This window comes from Eschrichtius robustus, chromosome 18, assembly GCF_028021215.1.
Source record: "Eschrichtius robustus isolate mEscRob2 chromosome 18, mEscRob2.pri, whole genome shotgun sequence".
NCBI classification, from domain to species: Eukaryota; Metazoa; Chordata; class Mammalia; order Artiodactyla; family Eschrichtiidae; genus Eschrichtius; species Eschrichtius robustus.
Genome location: NC_090841.1, coordinates 67,726,205 through 67,742,178, shown reverse-complemented (window position 1 = coordinate 67,742,178; position 15,974 = coordinate 67,726,205). Strand labels below are relative to the sequence as shown.

The window sequence follows — 15,974 nt, the reverse complement described above, 5'->3', positions numbered from 1 at the left end:
CTGATAAAATGAGGGAAGTAATTTTCAAGGCTATTCTGGACATAAGAAATAGACCTGTAAAGAAACTGTCCAGCTCCACTTATAAAGTAACATCCTGACCCTCTAAGGTTGGCTGTGGAAGACGGTCACTCACATGGGGGGAGCAGCCCTGATGCTGTTCCCATTGCCTCCACCGCCCACAGAGTCACAAACTCTCCTCCTGTACTGCTATAAAGTCTCCTTTCTTGCCCAACTCTTCGACACCTTCGAGAGGCTTTCTTTTACAAGGAACTTCTATCTGAGAGTGTCATGAAGTAATTTTTATTGAGGTAAAATATACATAAGATAATGCTTTTTAAACCATTTTAAGTGTGTAATCCATTGGCATTAAGTAGATTCACAGTCTCATCCAACCATCACCATTATCCATTTCCAGAACTTTTTCCTTATTTCAAACAGAAACCCATTCCCTTCTCCTCTAAGTCCCCGGTAACCTCTGTTCTACTTTTTTGTCTCTATGAATTTGCCTAGTCTAAGTACTTCATGTAAGGGTAATCATACAGTATTTGTCCATTTATGCCTGGCTTATTTCACTAGGCATAATGTTTTCAGGGTTCATCCGTATTGTAGCATGTATCAGAATTTCATTCCTTTTTAAGACTAATAATTTTTAAAGTAGCTTTTTTACATACTATTAAGGGAAGCTTCATGTCTCAATTAAATGCTTCTGTTTTTCCACTTTGAAAGTGCCTGCCTGAGTAGAAAATTATTTCTGAGGCTTTATTCTCTAGATACCTTAAAAAAATCAACTGGCACAAATACAGAACTCTGAGGTCTCAGTACTCTTCAGCTTGGTCTGTTAGAGCAGCAAAATTAGCTCACACATAAGCTTTATTTTTGTTTCATAGCATTTGCTACCACCCAATATGATACGTATTTGTTTATAATAATCTTCCAGTGGAATGTAAGTGCCACAAAAACCAGGACTTTGTTAAATATCTTCAACATACATCAGGTCCTATTGAATAGGAAGCACTCCAAAAAAAAAATCATTGATTATCTTAATGTCAAAACAGTTATTCATGAATGAAAGCAATACTTTGCTTTTAATTCTTTTTCCCCTGGATCTGTCTCCCCACTTACTTTTTATCTTTACAGAGAAAGCTGAGGCCCTGAGTTAAATTACTTCTGACCTCTGTGTTTATACCCTCCCCCTCAAAAAATCTTGGTGGTTTATTTCTTAAAGGTCTAATTGACAGTTAAGTAAGAATTTGAGGGTCATTGGTATTCTTCCATCCCTGATTTACCATTCCAGCTTTCTCTGCCTCAGACATCAGGAATCACCTCAGGTGTCACTGGAATTTTGTTAAGAGTCAGTAAAAACAATCATAGGATTATATGTTTGGCTCCTTTGGATTGTAATTTCTTTTCAGTTCACTGTGCCAGACCACGAACAGTGACAGAGGCTTTGGTCATATTCTAGCAAAACTACCCCTGCAACTATTTTCTGTACTGTGATGTTGATGATGTAGCCATATTCCTGGGGCGTTTATTATAACTTTCTTTAATTTTCTCTTCTTTAATGTTCCCAAGTCACTCTAGCCACTTGTCATTATATAAAAACAATTCTAATTTTTTGTTATTGTCACCAAGATGATAGTGATACGATTTTTTTTAAAAAAGGCACCAGTAGGCACAGGCAGAGCTTATAAGTTCTTTAGCTAAGAGTGTAACTTGCCAACCACAGTGGATCCCACAGTCATAAAGGCAAGTTTCCCTGTCCACGTCCAGTAATGATGTTGTAAATCAGTTGAGTATAGACACCTGGGTTTATTTCTGGACTTTCAGTTCAATTCTGTTGATCTGTATCTTATCCTCATGCCAGCACCACACTGGTTTTTTTTTTTTACTGTAACTTTGTAGTAACTTTAAAAATTGGGCATTTTGAGTCCTTCAACTTTATTCTTCTTTTTTAAGATTGTCTTGGCATCCTTGCACCTTTTCCTTTCATTATGAATTATGGAATCAGCTTGTCCATTTCTGTTAAAAAGAAAAAAAAGACAGCTGGAATTTTTATTGAGATTTTGTTGAATCTATAGATCAATTTAAGGAATATTGCTATTGAAATATATTACATCTTCCAATCCATGAACATGGGATGCCTTTCCATTTATTTAGGTCTTCTTTAATTTCTTTCAACAATGTTTTGTAGCTTTCAGTGTAAGTCTCAGACTTGTTAAATTATTTCTAAGTATTTTACCCTTTTTTATGTCCCTATAAATGGAGTTGTTTTCTTATGTTTAATTTAGGATTTTTCATTGCCTTTTTTGTTGTTGTTGAATACTGGACATCTTGAATATTGTATTGTGACACTTCTGGAAGTCAGATTCTCACCCCTCCCCAGGGTTTGTTATTGCTGTTTGCTGTTGTTTTTGTTATTGGTTTAGTGACTAATTTTATAAAGTCTGTATTCTTTTTCATGTGTGGCCACAGAAGTGTCTGTTATGTTAGCCTGGTCATCTGCTAAGTATTGGACAGAGATTTACTTACATGCCTCAAACCAGAAAATCTCCCAGTCTTTGCACAGGAGCTCTGTGTGTGTGGCACATGGAGGGAGGGGGAGCAGCACACGCTAAACAATCAATCAAGCGGTCTGCATCTCTGCATTAGCCTTCAATTCTTGTTTGCATAGAGCTTGGAAGTCAGCCAGGGGTGAGAAGAACGTAGGGCCTTCTCACGTCTTTCCTGAGCATGCATGTGTTCCTGGGCATGCACATGGCCTTGTAGATTTCCAGGAATACGTCAGAACTTCTCAAAGCCCTGTTTCCCAAAACATCTCATTCCCCAGCCTTTCCTCGCTAAGTTTGTGGTTACTCTATTGTGTGTCCCAGCTATTCTCTCTTGTCTCAGGAGTGACTAAAACATTTGCCTGTAAATGTTTTCCGTAAATTAGAGTAGCAGCTTTAACACTAGGCAAATCACAAGTTAGGCAGGATAAAGGCAAGACTTTTCTGAAGGTTTTCTAGGGAGTCACCAGACAGTTCAAACAAAAAGTTAGAATTCATTCAGAATAAAGTCCATTCTACTGCTTCCAATAATATTGGTACTGGAATGTGAGCTGTCATTTTCAAGGCTACTGATTAGCTTGGGAGCAGGAGATGGGACTAAGGGAAGTTACAACGCCACACATCTCAGTGTTCTTACTGAGATTCAGCCATTTTTCTTGAATAAACACTCTCAGGGTTGCTGCAAGCTTTTGGTTAGTTTTCATGGTTCTGAAAGTGTTCATTCCCACAGATTTTCTAGTTTTTCCATTTTTTGTATAAGGACAGAGTTTTGGAGTTCCTTACTCAGCCATTTTAGCTAATGTCGCTCCCCAGAGAGAGCCCAGAAGATGTGAACTGTAAGTCTTTTAAGTTCTTTGCCTCTCTCAGAGGGAGAGTCGGCCTCTAACAGCATGACCCATTATGTGATTATTTGTTGACCTGTATAGCTCCTTGGATGTTCAGGAAATTGTCTTCCAGGTTCTAATCTATAAATGACAGTATCTTTTTTTCAGTATCTTGGAAGCCTAGTAGATAGAAAGGCCCAAGTTATGACCAACAGAATGGATGGAGGTAGGTCACTGGAGTGTCAGTGCCAGTTCTGCATGCGAGTTCGTGAGGCGCTCTTCCAGTTACTGTTGCTGCTTTTGTGTATTCACCTGAGACTAAGGAAAGGGGCAGTTCAGTGTCTGTGGGCCTAGTCAACGTGATTTCCAGTGTTGTCTCAGTAGTTCTCCAGAATGGATCCACATATTACCTCAGTTACTTCACCCAACACCCATGGTTGTAAATTAGGCCATTTCTCTAGCTTTCTAACTTTAGTATTTGTGATAAGAATCACTTAGGGCACTTGTTTTAAATGGGGATGATTTAGTAGGCCTGAAGTGGCACCAAGGAATCTGCATATTAAATAAACACGTGCAGCTGTTTTGATTCACATTAGAAGTGACTCTATCTCCAGTCATTAATTCAAGTTCAGTGGGACTGATACATAAAGCATAATGCCAGTTTCTCACTTGAAGTAAAAAATACAACTCACCACCAAGGGGATCGGATATTCACCTCCTCTACATGGTGCCGCCTTCTCCTCTGACCTGGGTAGGATTCCCACAGGAGAAACAGTTAACTAATCTAGACGTTGCTGACTGAGTCTACAGCAAGTTCCAGTTCTCACAGGACCCCTGGCCTATTGTGAGGATCTTTAGAACCGTTCCCATTACCTTCACATCTTGGCAAGAATTACCTCAGAAACATAAATAAGAGACAGTACTACTGATTTTTCCAGGGAGACTAAAGTTCTCCCTTCTATCTCAGTACCACCAAGACAAATTTTAGTGGAAAAAAGCTAATCCCAGAACCCATCATACTTGTTAACCACTAAAACAGAAATTGTTACAACTGTCAACTGTCATCCCCCCTCAGATGTCTTATGGATGAGGATGTCTGAAACCGAGTTAACTCCTTCTCTGCTCTCCTGTCCTCTCCCCTGGAAAAGCCTACTTCTTAGAGCTTAATGTCTCTGTGCTGATACAGTTTCCTCTCTGAAAGCCATGAATTACCCTAGATTTCTCCATCCTCTTCATCCCTCTTTGTGTGTGTCTCTTAATTCTGCCTTCTCTCTAAAACCACTGCCTCTGGCTTAGGTAGGCCCTCCAGAAATTCATGTCTAGATTATTGCAAAAGCCCCCTCATTTCTTCAGGTATTGTGTTGTCCCATTTGTCCTCTCCTCTCTGACTTTGAGCTACAGGTATGTTAGACCTTTTGCCTGTGTCACTCATCTCTCTTACACTTTGTTTTGATTTTGCATTATTTTTTTGTTTGCTTTAGTTAATATACATTCTGTTGATCTGTCATCCTGTTTCCTAATCCCTGTCTCTTCTTTTGTGTCTGGTCTGCAATTAAAACCACCTGATAAGTTCGTCCATTTCTTAATTACAGACACTGTTTAAAATTCTAAAATATCCCTTTGGTTCTTTCTTTTTTTTTTTTAATAGGTTTTAGTTCTCTGTTAAAAGTTTCCATCTTTCCATTTATTTTTGTTCTTTTTAAAATGTATATGAATTGTTATTTTAAAGTCCTTGCCTAAGTCCCTTTCTATTGTCTGTTTTTTCCTCCTGCATTTTGATATTTGGTCCTTTTCTTTTTGCATGACAGGTTTTGGTAAGAACCAGAAATTGCTGATGAGAAGTTATAGAAGCAAAGAATTGTAAGGTCTGTTCTGGCAGTCCAGGTACCAGACGCTTACTTGATTCTGTTGAGGCTTGATTTTAGGCTTTGTGAGAGTTCTTCTATTTTGTGTCTTACTCCTAGCGTCTGACCCTACTGGGTCTCAAATGAAAGTGCAGTGTTTAGCAAAGTCCTTCCACCCTGAACTCCAACCTCTGTCTCTTCAGTAACATGTTATGCCTGCAGCTTCAACCTCCCCGTTTCTGTTTTCTCCTGGCCTTTTTTGCAGGGGGAGGCGTGTTGCCATGTGTATGTGTAGATTAGTAGTCAGCAAATGAGAGGAGTTTCTGCAGAGATTTCTTGGGTTTCTTCTCTGCAGTTTCCTCCTCTGCTGGACTTGCCCCCATCTCAAATCTCATCAGTTTGGCAGCCCTAACTTTCACTTCTGTCTTTCCCAATATGTAGGAAATATATCTTCCCCACACTGGGACAGCGCAGTATGACTGTCACTCTCTGTTGGAATTCTCTTCCTCCAGGCTGCAATTTGGAAAATGCCCCCAGCGACAAAGTTGAGGAGCTTGCCTCGTCTGCCTCCTGCTTTCAAGCATTGTAACTCCTCAGTTGTTGATTGTTGGTTGACCCCTACCTCCATGCCTCTAGACAGTGCTTTTCTCTACCTTTTGTCATTGTTTCGGCGGGGGTGGGGGGGGGAAGGCTAGTCTAATATAAGCTATTCCATCTTTATTAGAACTGGACGTCCAAAATGTTGGTTTTAAACATTTAACTTTTGTAAGTCGTTTTATTTTCCTTATGTCCAAGCTTTTAAATTTTAGAGGAAAGGCGAATGACCTCATTGCCTCCTGTACCTTAAATGGTTTATCAGAGTAATTTTTATACAATTTTATTTTTTAGTATGAAAAACAAACATATGAGTAAATGGAGTCAATTGTTTTGGAAGGGGAAGGCTTAATGTAAAAAACTATGGGAATATAAAATTTTTGCACATACATGTTCCTTAAAGAATATTCAACTAGCTTCTTATACTTAATCAGAAATATAGAAAATCTTGTGTATATTTCACTTGCTGTTTGACAGAGTGAAATCCGGCTTTGAAAATGATTTAAGTATTAATATAGCTTTCACAGATTTCTGGATTCTTTTCTAGTGGATTAATGACTTAGAAACTGATGATTTGTATGTTACGTGGCCTTCAAGTTGCCAGGAACTCTTGAAGCCAGTGTCCCCTGGAAGTATACCTTTCATAAGGCGTAATTTTCATAATTTGGTAAGTTTTATACTTTGAAATTTTGTATACATCATTTATAAATATATCACCATTCTTTTTGGACTACCCTGCTCTTGGTAAATAGGCATCTGAGTAATAAGGAAGGAAATATTTGCCTGATGCAACAAGCTTGAGGTGGCATGGCTGACTAGGTATCAAAAGCTAGCAGTGTCACATAACCTGCCTTATATTATTTAACCCTCATGTGCTTTTATAATACCAACATTAAATTGTTGGGTTACTGTTATATTTTCTAAAAGCAATTTATGATCGAACTTTTCTTCCTTCTTTATTATAAAGAACTAATTTAAGTACATTTCAGGGAAAAATACATAAATACTACTATGTCATCTGTGATATAAATGTTCATTATTACAATGTTAAATAACCTCATAGAACTTTGTAATGTGGAGAAAACACCTAGGGCTTTATATTTTTTTCACATAGTAAGTGAATATCTTAGTTCCTACAGCAGATGTTAATGCTGCAATTTTTTGGATCAGAATTCAATTTCTATTTCCTTTTTTAAAAAATTCATCACAGAAAATCCAATGAACACTTAGAATAAGGTATTTCACTTCTTTTAAAAAAAATATTTACTTTGTGCTGTGCTTCAAAAAGAGGATGAATAACCTGATTAAATTTCGTGTATTATTATATTTTGGTGTGTAGCTTTTAGAAATTTGTAAACTGTGAAATTCTTTCTTATATACATTCCTCAAAATTCTTTAAAATTCCTAGAAAATTTTAAAAATTGTACCTTGAATTTCATGCTTTTAGCTACAGAAATTAGATTAAATTTCAATTTCATGAAAATTATGAAGTGTTAAAACAAAATGGTGATTATAGTCTATCTACTTTTTTTTAGGTTCTGTTTATTGATCCGGCTCAAGAATATACCATGGACTTTATAAAACTTGCTGAACTCTTCTTTTATCATAAAATTCCTCTTAGGTAGTTGTCAATTTATAACAGACTGTCAACTGAAGGAAATCCAGTGATGTTCATGTTGTGTCACACGGAGTGTCAATGTTGAATTCAAAGTGATGGTCATCTCTAGTGCCTGACACAACATAGCTGTGTGCTGTGAAAAATCATATACCTTTATGGTCAACTCCATTAATCAGAGCTGCTTGGTAGTCTTGTTTACCCTGTTACCTTCCTGAGAGAATGATTGTCACTTGGGTACTTAAGGATGGGTCCATTTTCCGTGGTCGGGTTAGGAGTACACTTCCCTCCACTTTTTCTTTCTGGAAAAAAATAGCTATTTGATAATGTCACCACCAGAGAGAGTTTTACATTTTGGAGGAATCCAACAGAGGTGAGGATTTTGGTGAAAAGGCATTACAAATCAAAGCTTTTCAAATAATAATACTCCCCTTTACCCTATCTACTAACACATTCCCTCCATCTAGATGTTCTAGTCTAATAATATTTAAAAATCGTGGTTTATTGTGGTTCAAGAGGTAGTTGTAACATCTCTCATTCATCTTCTTTCCTAGAATTGGTTTTGTGTTCATTGTTAATACAGATGATGAAGTTGATGGAAAAAATGATGCTGGAGTTGCTCTTTGGCGAGCTTTCAACTATATTGCAGAAGAGCATGATGTATCACAAGCATTTATTTCCATAGTACACGTGAGTACTACATATAATGTACTACATATAATTTCCATATGTACTACATATAATTTCTTTAGGATGTAGAGTGGTTTTTGCATTACTGTAATTATTATTATTTATTATTTTACCATTTCAAAGTTTATAAAAACTGTCATGGGGATTAGTACACATGATGAATTTGATTCTTGCAGCTCCCAACTGAAGTACATAATATTGTCCCCATTTTATAAATGAAGCTCTGCCCAAATCTATGAATGTATTTAGGTTTTACCCAACCAATAAAGGAACTTAAATTGTATATATAAATTTAGAGGAAGCATAGTAATAGAAAATAATTAGTAAGGGAAGAATTCTTGAGCTGGGTTTGGAATAAAATCATGAATAGAAAAGATTTTCACAGAACTAGAACAAATAATCCTAAAATTTATATGGAACCACAAAAGGCACAGAGTTGCCAAAGCAGTTCTGAGGAAAAAGAACAAAGCTGGAGGCATAATCCTCCCATATTTCAGACAATACTACAAAGCTACAGTAGTCAAAACAGCATGGTATTGGTACCAAAAACAGACGTATGGACCAATGGAACAAATTAGAGAGCCCAGAAATAAACCCACACACCTATCAGTCAATTGGTCTTCCACAGAGGAGGCAAGAATATACAATGAAGAAAAGACAGACCCTTCGGCAAGTGGTATTGGGAAAACTGGACAGCTGCATGTAAATCAATGAAGTTAGTACACACCCTTACACCATACACAAAAGTGAACTCAAAATGGCTTAAAGACTTAAATATAAGACAGGATACCATAAAACTCCTGGAAGAGAACATAGGCAAAACATTCTCTGACATAGATCATGGTAAGGTTTTCCTAAGTCAATCTCCCAAACATTAGAAATAAAAGCAAAAATACACTTCAATATATAAGTCAAATGCTAAGTCATGAAAGGGGAAATCCACAGTAATGCAATAATAGTGGGGGACTTTAACACACCTTTTACGCCAATGGACAGAACATCCAGACAGAAAATCAGTAAGGAAACACAAGTCTTAAATGACACATTAGACCAGATAGACTTAACTGATATTTATAGGACTTTCCATCCAAAAGCAGCAGAGCACACTTTCTTCTCAGGTGCACAGGGAACATTCTCCAGGATAGATCACATCTTGGGCCACAAATCAAGCCTCGGTAAATTAAGAAAATTGAAATCATTTCAAACATCGTTTCCAACCACAACGCTATGAGATTAGAAATCAATTACAGGGAAAAAAAACTGTAAAAAACACAAACACATGGAGATTAGTCTCCGGAATTTACAAACAGCTCATGCGGCTCAGTATCGAAAAAACAACCCAATCAGAAAATGGGCAGAAGATCTAAATAGACATTTCTCCAAATAAGATATACAGATGTGCCAATAGGCACATGAAAAGATGCTCAACATCACTAATTATCAGAAATACAAATCAAAACTACAATGAGGTATCATCTTACACCATTCTGAATGGCCATCATTAAAAAGTCTATAAACAATAAATGCTGGAGAGGGTGCAGAGAAAAGGGAACACTCTTGCACCGTTGGTGGGAATGTAAATTGATATAGCCACTGTGGAGAACAGTATAGAGGTTCCTTAAAAAACTAAAAATAGAGTTACCGTATGATCCAGCAATCTCACTCCTGGGTATATATCTGGAGAAAACGCTAATTCGAAAAAATACATGCACCCCAGTGTTCGTAGCAGCACTGTTTACAATGGCCAAGACATGGAAGCAACCTAAGTGGCCATCAACAGATGAATGGATAAAGAAGATGTTGTGTGTATACACACACACACACACACACACACACACACACACGCTTTGAGAGAAACCTGTAGGAGACTATTATTAGCAGAATCATCCACAATAGCAACAAACCGGAAACTACATGCGTATGGTGTATTGATATATATATATATACACATATATAGGTATATATTTATATCAGTACAGATGGATAAAATTTAATCATTTCACATAATGGAGCATGATATGCCAAGAGCATGGCTATATTAGAAGCCTAATGAAAGTATAGAAGGCCAGCGTATTACCACGTACTGTTTAAAGCTCAAAAGCAAACAAAACTAAATATCATAATGCATGGATATACATTCAGATAAAACTCCAGAACTTGAAAGATAAGGGAATGGTAAACACAAGCAAAATGATGCTTGCTTCTGGGGAACAGAGGGAGATGGGACTGGGAGGAAAGTTTTGCTTTGCCAGCGTTGTAATTCACAGAGATGTTCATTTTTTAGTGTTATGTGGTTTGTTCATGGAGATTGCTCATTTTGTTATTTATATTTCATAACGTATATGTTACATAGCTTCTTTTTTGCTTACCAAGTTACATAACAGTTTTTAAAATTAAAATAATGTATAAGAAGTTTGAATTGTTATATATCTAAAGTAGCTTATGCAAGACATTCTGGCTACCTTAGCTACCTTAGGAGTACCTAATATTTTAAAATTACAAATTAGTAAAATGACTGATCTCAAAGACTCTTCATATATAACTTTTGCTTTATTCAAAACTTCATTTTCTAATCCCTGTTTATGTTTTACAGAAGGCTGAACTTTCTCCCTTTTTTTTGAGTTACTAAGATCATAGTATGTCCTGCTTTGATATAAGGAGAAAACTTGCCCATAAATTGAGATGCTCATAAAACTAAACTCTGAGATCTACTTATAGATCTGTGTCACCTTTTAAAGGGATAGGTTACAAAGTTTATAGTGATAAAAGGAAATCAAAGAATGCTGATTCCTTACTATGAGGAATAATATGAGAATTCTGTCAGCCATAATATGAGGATTGTCTCTGGCAATAATAATTTAAGTGAATTGGGACTAAAAATAATATTCTTAATTGATATATCAGAATGCTACCTAATGGTGTTTGTACTTAAGTGGTTGTTCCCTCTGCTTGGTAGGCTCTTTCCCCATAACATAAACATATTTATGTTTCGGTGAGTCATCTGCTCAGAGATAACCTTCTCTCTTGAGACAGAGCTGTCATTTTCCCCATGTGGAACAGTGCCTGGGTCATAGCAGAGGATCTGTAATGAAGGGAGAAATGAAAAAAAAAAAAAAAAACCCTAAATAAAGGAGTAACAGCTTACGTTATGCCAGTATGATTAGAATATTGGAGACTGGGGGAAGAATGGAAGTACAGAGAAAAATCTAGTTAAGATATTTACTAAAGAGCAATTGGAAATGAAAATAAAGCATTTCTGAAATAAGTCATTTAAAATATTTTATACATACCTTTTTAAATAAAGTTAACCATTATTTTATTAAGAATCATAGTATCTGGTTTGATCAAAATAGAATATAATATACAAATATGATATGGTATTTTGAAAGCCAAAGAATATTCACAAAACCATTTTTACTATAGGATAATAGATTGTATTCTTAAAATGGTTTATTTATCTGTGTATGTGTGGGGATCATGTGTGTACATATATGTATGTATATAGTATGCTTAGAACTTACAAAATATAAAATATGTTCTTTATTTTATAAATATGCATGCTAAGGGAAAGAAATAAAACTAATTACTGTAAGGTGAAAGTTAATTATAATATCTTTATTTTCACAGATGTACCAAAAAGTAGAGAATCACAATATACTCACTGTGGACAATGTGAAGGGTGTTCTCCAAAATGAATTTCCTCATGCTAATATTTGGGATATTTTGGGGATTTATTCTAAATATGATGGTGAAAGAAAGGTAAGCTGGAACGCAAATTTTTAAAAATCAAGATACTTTTATTATAATCTCATGAATAAATGATCTCAGTATAATTAACTCATGATTTAGATTTTAGACCCTCAGAAAAAAGGGAAACTTATACCTTTGAATGACACAAGTTGTATACAGTATTTAAGTTGCCACTATTGGCTTTTTTAAAAGTACCAAAACAGATACTTCTCAGAATTTACAGTGCAGAAAATTACAAAAACAACCTTAAAACAATTAAAAAGTGGCAATAAGTACATACCTATCAATAATTACTTTAAATGTAAATGGACTAAGTGCTCCAATCAAAAGAGTGGCTGAATGGTTCTACAAACAAGACTCTAACTTTTATGTGGAAATAAATGAATTCATTTATTCATATGTATTCTAGGTAAAGGCAACAGCAACATATGATGTGATACAGATGAATTTTTAAGTTGAGATAATTTTATATAGCCAAAACATACTATTTATATCAGTTGCCATGAAAATACCTGAGTAACACCATGTTATCCTCAGATATTGGTGTTCACAACCCAGTATTACTGTTTCCTATTAACTACCTTTTTATACATAATATATTTGGATGTAAATTTCATTTCCAACTGTATTATAAGTACTTCAAGGAAAGGAGTCTTGTCTTCTTATTCTTTTGTATTCCTCAAGTTTGCATGTCTTAATTTTTAGATATTATTTGTTGAGTCTTACAGTAATTGAAGGTTGAGCTCTCTTCCACCTCCTGACCTTCACTTGGTCTCCTCCAGTCCCAGTGGTAGTACTTAAGATATTTTAAACCTGTTGTGGCTTCAAGAGCAAACAATCAGAAAGAATCAAAGCAGATCCTCAAACTGGAATGGAGTCTTGGAAGCCCTCATGCTGAGGCTGATACTGACTTGCTTATAGCTGAATCGTGTTGACATGGATGGTCTGGGAAAGCGGTCAAGGTAGTTCTCATGTGGGGAATCGCCATCCCAAGACAGCAGTTACTTAACCAACTGGTGCAAAAGTATTTCAGTACAATAAGAATTGGAAAGTCCTGTGCAGTTGCAAACCAGCTGATTATCAGATCTGTTTTTAACACATTTTGGTTAAATGAATATTTAGTGTGAGTGTGACTTTTTAAGTGTTCCTTGTTAGTAAGTCAAGTACTATGGTTGTTTTTTAACAACTTTTCTTTTTTGTTGTAGCTTTAAGGGTTACTCCATTTTTACTCATTCACGTAGTTTTCTACCTATTGCAAATATATCGAGATAGTCAAGAGATTGGTCAGATAACCTATCTAGAATTTTCCTTACACAAACAAACATAGCCATTAACAAGCCAGCACTTTGCCCCCCACACACCAGCCCCAAGAATGCCCTTCTGCAGCCACTCTGCATTTTGTCTAAACTGAACTGGTTGTCCTCTGCACCTGAAGCACAGCTGTCATTTCTGGATCTGCCTTTGCTGCTTTCCTTCATTGGATCTCTGCTTTTTCTCCGGCTTCATGAACACTGTGCCTTTCCTCTTTTTGATTTATTTTGCTTTTACTTCTTTCTCAAGCAAGTATGCATGAAAAAAATTCTTTGATCTCTTTTATATAAAAGTTTTTAATTTTATATTTGCATTTTATTGATTGTTGGACTGGGTAATCATTTTTCGTATGGATTTTGAAGGCTTTCTTTTACTCTCTCCTAGCTCCTAATAAGCTACTGAAATGAATGATACCAATCTGATTTTGACTCCTTTGTCTTTCTTTGATCTATTTATTTATATTTCCTGTTTGAAAGTTTTTAGGATCTTTTTATCCCTGTTGCTTGGAAATTTCATGATATGTCTTTGTCTTGATCCTATTTCATTTAACACTTTGGGTGTTTGGTGGGTCCCTTCTAATGGAGATTTGTGTCCATCAATTCTGGGAATTTCTTTGTGTTATTTTTTAATGCTTTCCTTTCCTGTATTTTCTCTGTTCTTTCTGAATCTTCTGGATTGAGCAATTATTTACTTTTTCTTCTTCTTTTATTCCTTTTTGTAATGTCCAGTTTTTCTTTCATGAGCACAGTTTTTTAATCTAAGAATGTTAGCTTTTTGATGTGTTGTTCTGTGCCCTGCGCTATCTCTGCCTTCTATAGCTTCCCTTTTTCATCCAATTTGATTTCTTTTTTTGTGTTTGAAGCATTTGTCAAATGTATTATGATGTCTGTTTGTCTTTCACATGTAAGTATGAAACCGTAAAAAGCTGCTTACAAATAAACGGGTCTTTTCGGTTGGTGGGCCTCACTTGGGGAGTGAGTCAGTTTTTTTAGTTAGATGACCAACAAATAAATGTCTTTTCGAATGCTGGCGTTCTGTTGCAGCGTTTGATTTCTTCAAATGAGAATTCTTTATTTTCCTCTTAGAAGGAGTATATGTGGCAAATGAAAGGGTGCGGATGTGGGAAACGAGGGGATAGGATATGTCTAGAAATAGGATGTGGTAATAGGCTGGGTTGAAAGAATGTGAACTTTCCTTCAGTCTTCTGTCTGGTTTTCATCCCCTTTCTCAGCCTTCCACTGTACCTGGAATCCCCAAATCTAGAGCCTTTGTGATTCAATTTCAACAGAGAGTAAAGGGAAGCAGAATAGTTTAGCTTTTCAGGATTGAGAGAGGGTCCTTGGTATACAACTTCTCTGCATACAGACTCTCAACAAGTTTCCACATTTCATACTCTGCTCCTTATCTTCTCTTTCTAAGATAGTCTAGGTTTTTAGCCCTCAGCGGTTCTGAAAATGTTGACGTTCCTTTCTGTCTGCACGGGAAAATGTTGACGTTCTTTTCTGTCTGCACGGGAAAATGTTGACGTTCCTTTCTGTCTGCGCGGGAGTGACTCCCCTTTCTACTTGGGTCATCGACTCTTGATCTTTTCTCCCGTTTTTCTTTGTGGGCTCATATCTTGTTAATGTTGTTATCATCATCGTTGTCATCCTGATTTTTATTATTATACTCTCATTTTAGTTGTCGACTTAAAAAAATGCACATGAGAGTCACGAGTTAAGCTTTATTTGGCGCAAAATGAGGACTATAGCCCGGGAGACGGCATTTCAGATAGCTCTGAGAAACTGCTCCGAAGAGGTAGGGGGGAAGGTCAGTATACATGTGATTTTGGTGACAGGGGAGTACATGCAATTAAGCACATGCTTTTTGCAGAAGGTTTCTGCTAGTCTAGTGAAGGTTACTGCTAGTCACGAGGCGCAGACATCACCATGAAGGATTTTAGTGCTTTTCTAGATAAGAGGAGATATAAGAATTGGGCTCATAAAATTGGCTCCTGAAAATATCTATCTGAAGACCTGTTCTGCCAGTTTTTCTCAGAGCACAGAGTGCCTCGTCTCTGCTCTCCACCTGAACTCCTTTCAGGGGGTGTTGAAGGTCAACAGCTGCAGCAGCACATGATTTAATCCTTGTAGAGGTAGGTGGCAAGTGCCAATTTGTAGTTGGCATAGTGAAACTTGCAGAATGGAGATGAGCACGTGTGATAAATCTACCATATTTATCAGAAATCCACTTTTACTCTTTATCAAGTTAAGCTGCAAAATGAATATTTTTATGGTGTTGCCAATTTTAAGATACCTGTAGTCATATTCTCCTGAAATTATGAAAAACATTAAGGATTTTTGTGAAGATTAAGGATTCAGTACACTCCTCAGAGATACTGAATTCCATTTTTTGTGTGTGAGTTCAGTCTTCTGTTTGCTCCTTTTTTACTCCTCTCTCCCTGTAAGACTGTCTTGTAATGATGATATCTTCATTTCTTAATTTCTGCATTTTTCTCAAGTCTACTTAATCTCCAGTTTAAATTGAACTCTGTGTTACTTACAGTCCTTTAGTTGTGCCTGGTTTTATTCCTTACCTATTCCTCCCAAGAGTTATTCTAAACATTCATCAGTCCTATAAGCCCCTTTTCACCTTTCTCTTCATGCCTCAAAAATCATTTTGATTACTACATCACAAAGAAAATAAATGTTTTAGGCCTTTATACCTTAAACTCATGTTCCTGTAGTTTTCTCTCTATATCCAAACTTTATTTTTTCTTTCAACAAAGATTTATTGAGTACTTACACTATTCTATACACAA

General features: G+C 36.3%; 1 protein-coding gene across 2 annotated transcripts in view; it reads left to right on the top strand.

Moving 5' to 3' along the window:
- Positions 1-15,974, top strand: part of UGGT2 (UDP-glucose glycoprotein glucosyltransferase 2) — a 169,068-nt gene that overhangs the window by 66,979 nt on the left and 86,115 nt on the right. For both annotated transcript variants that reach the window (XM_068526718.1, XM_068526719.1), the window contains exons 13-16: positions 6,356-6,475; positions 7,344-7,429; positions 7,978-8,113; positions 11,741-11,872. In XM_068526718.1, coding sequence (XP_068382819.1) covers positions 6,356-6,475; positions 7,344-7,429; positions 7,978-8,113; positions 11,741-11,872 — 474 coding nt within the window. The remainder of the gene's footprint in view (positions 1-6,355; positions 6,476-7,343; positions 7,430-7,977; positions 8,114-11,740; positions 11,873-15,974) is intronic.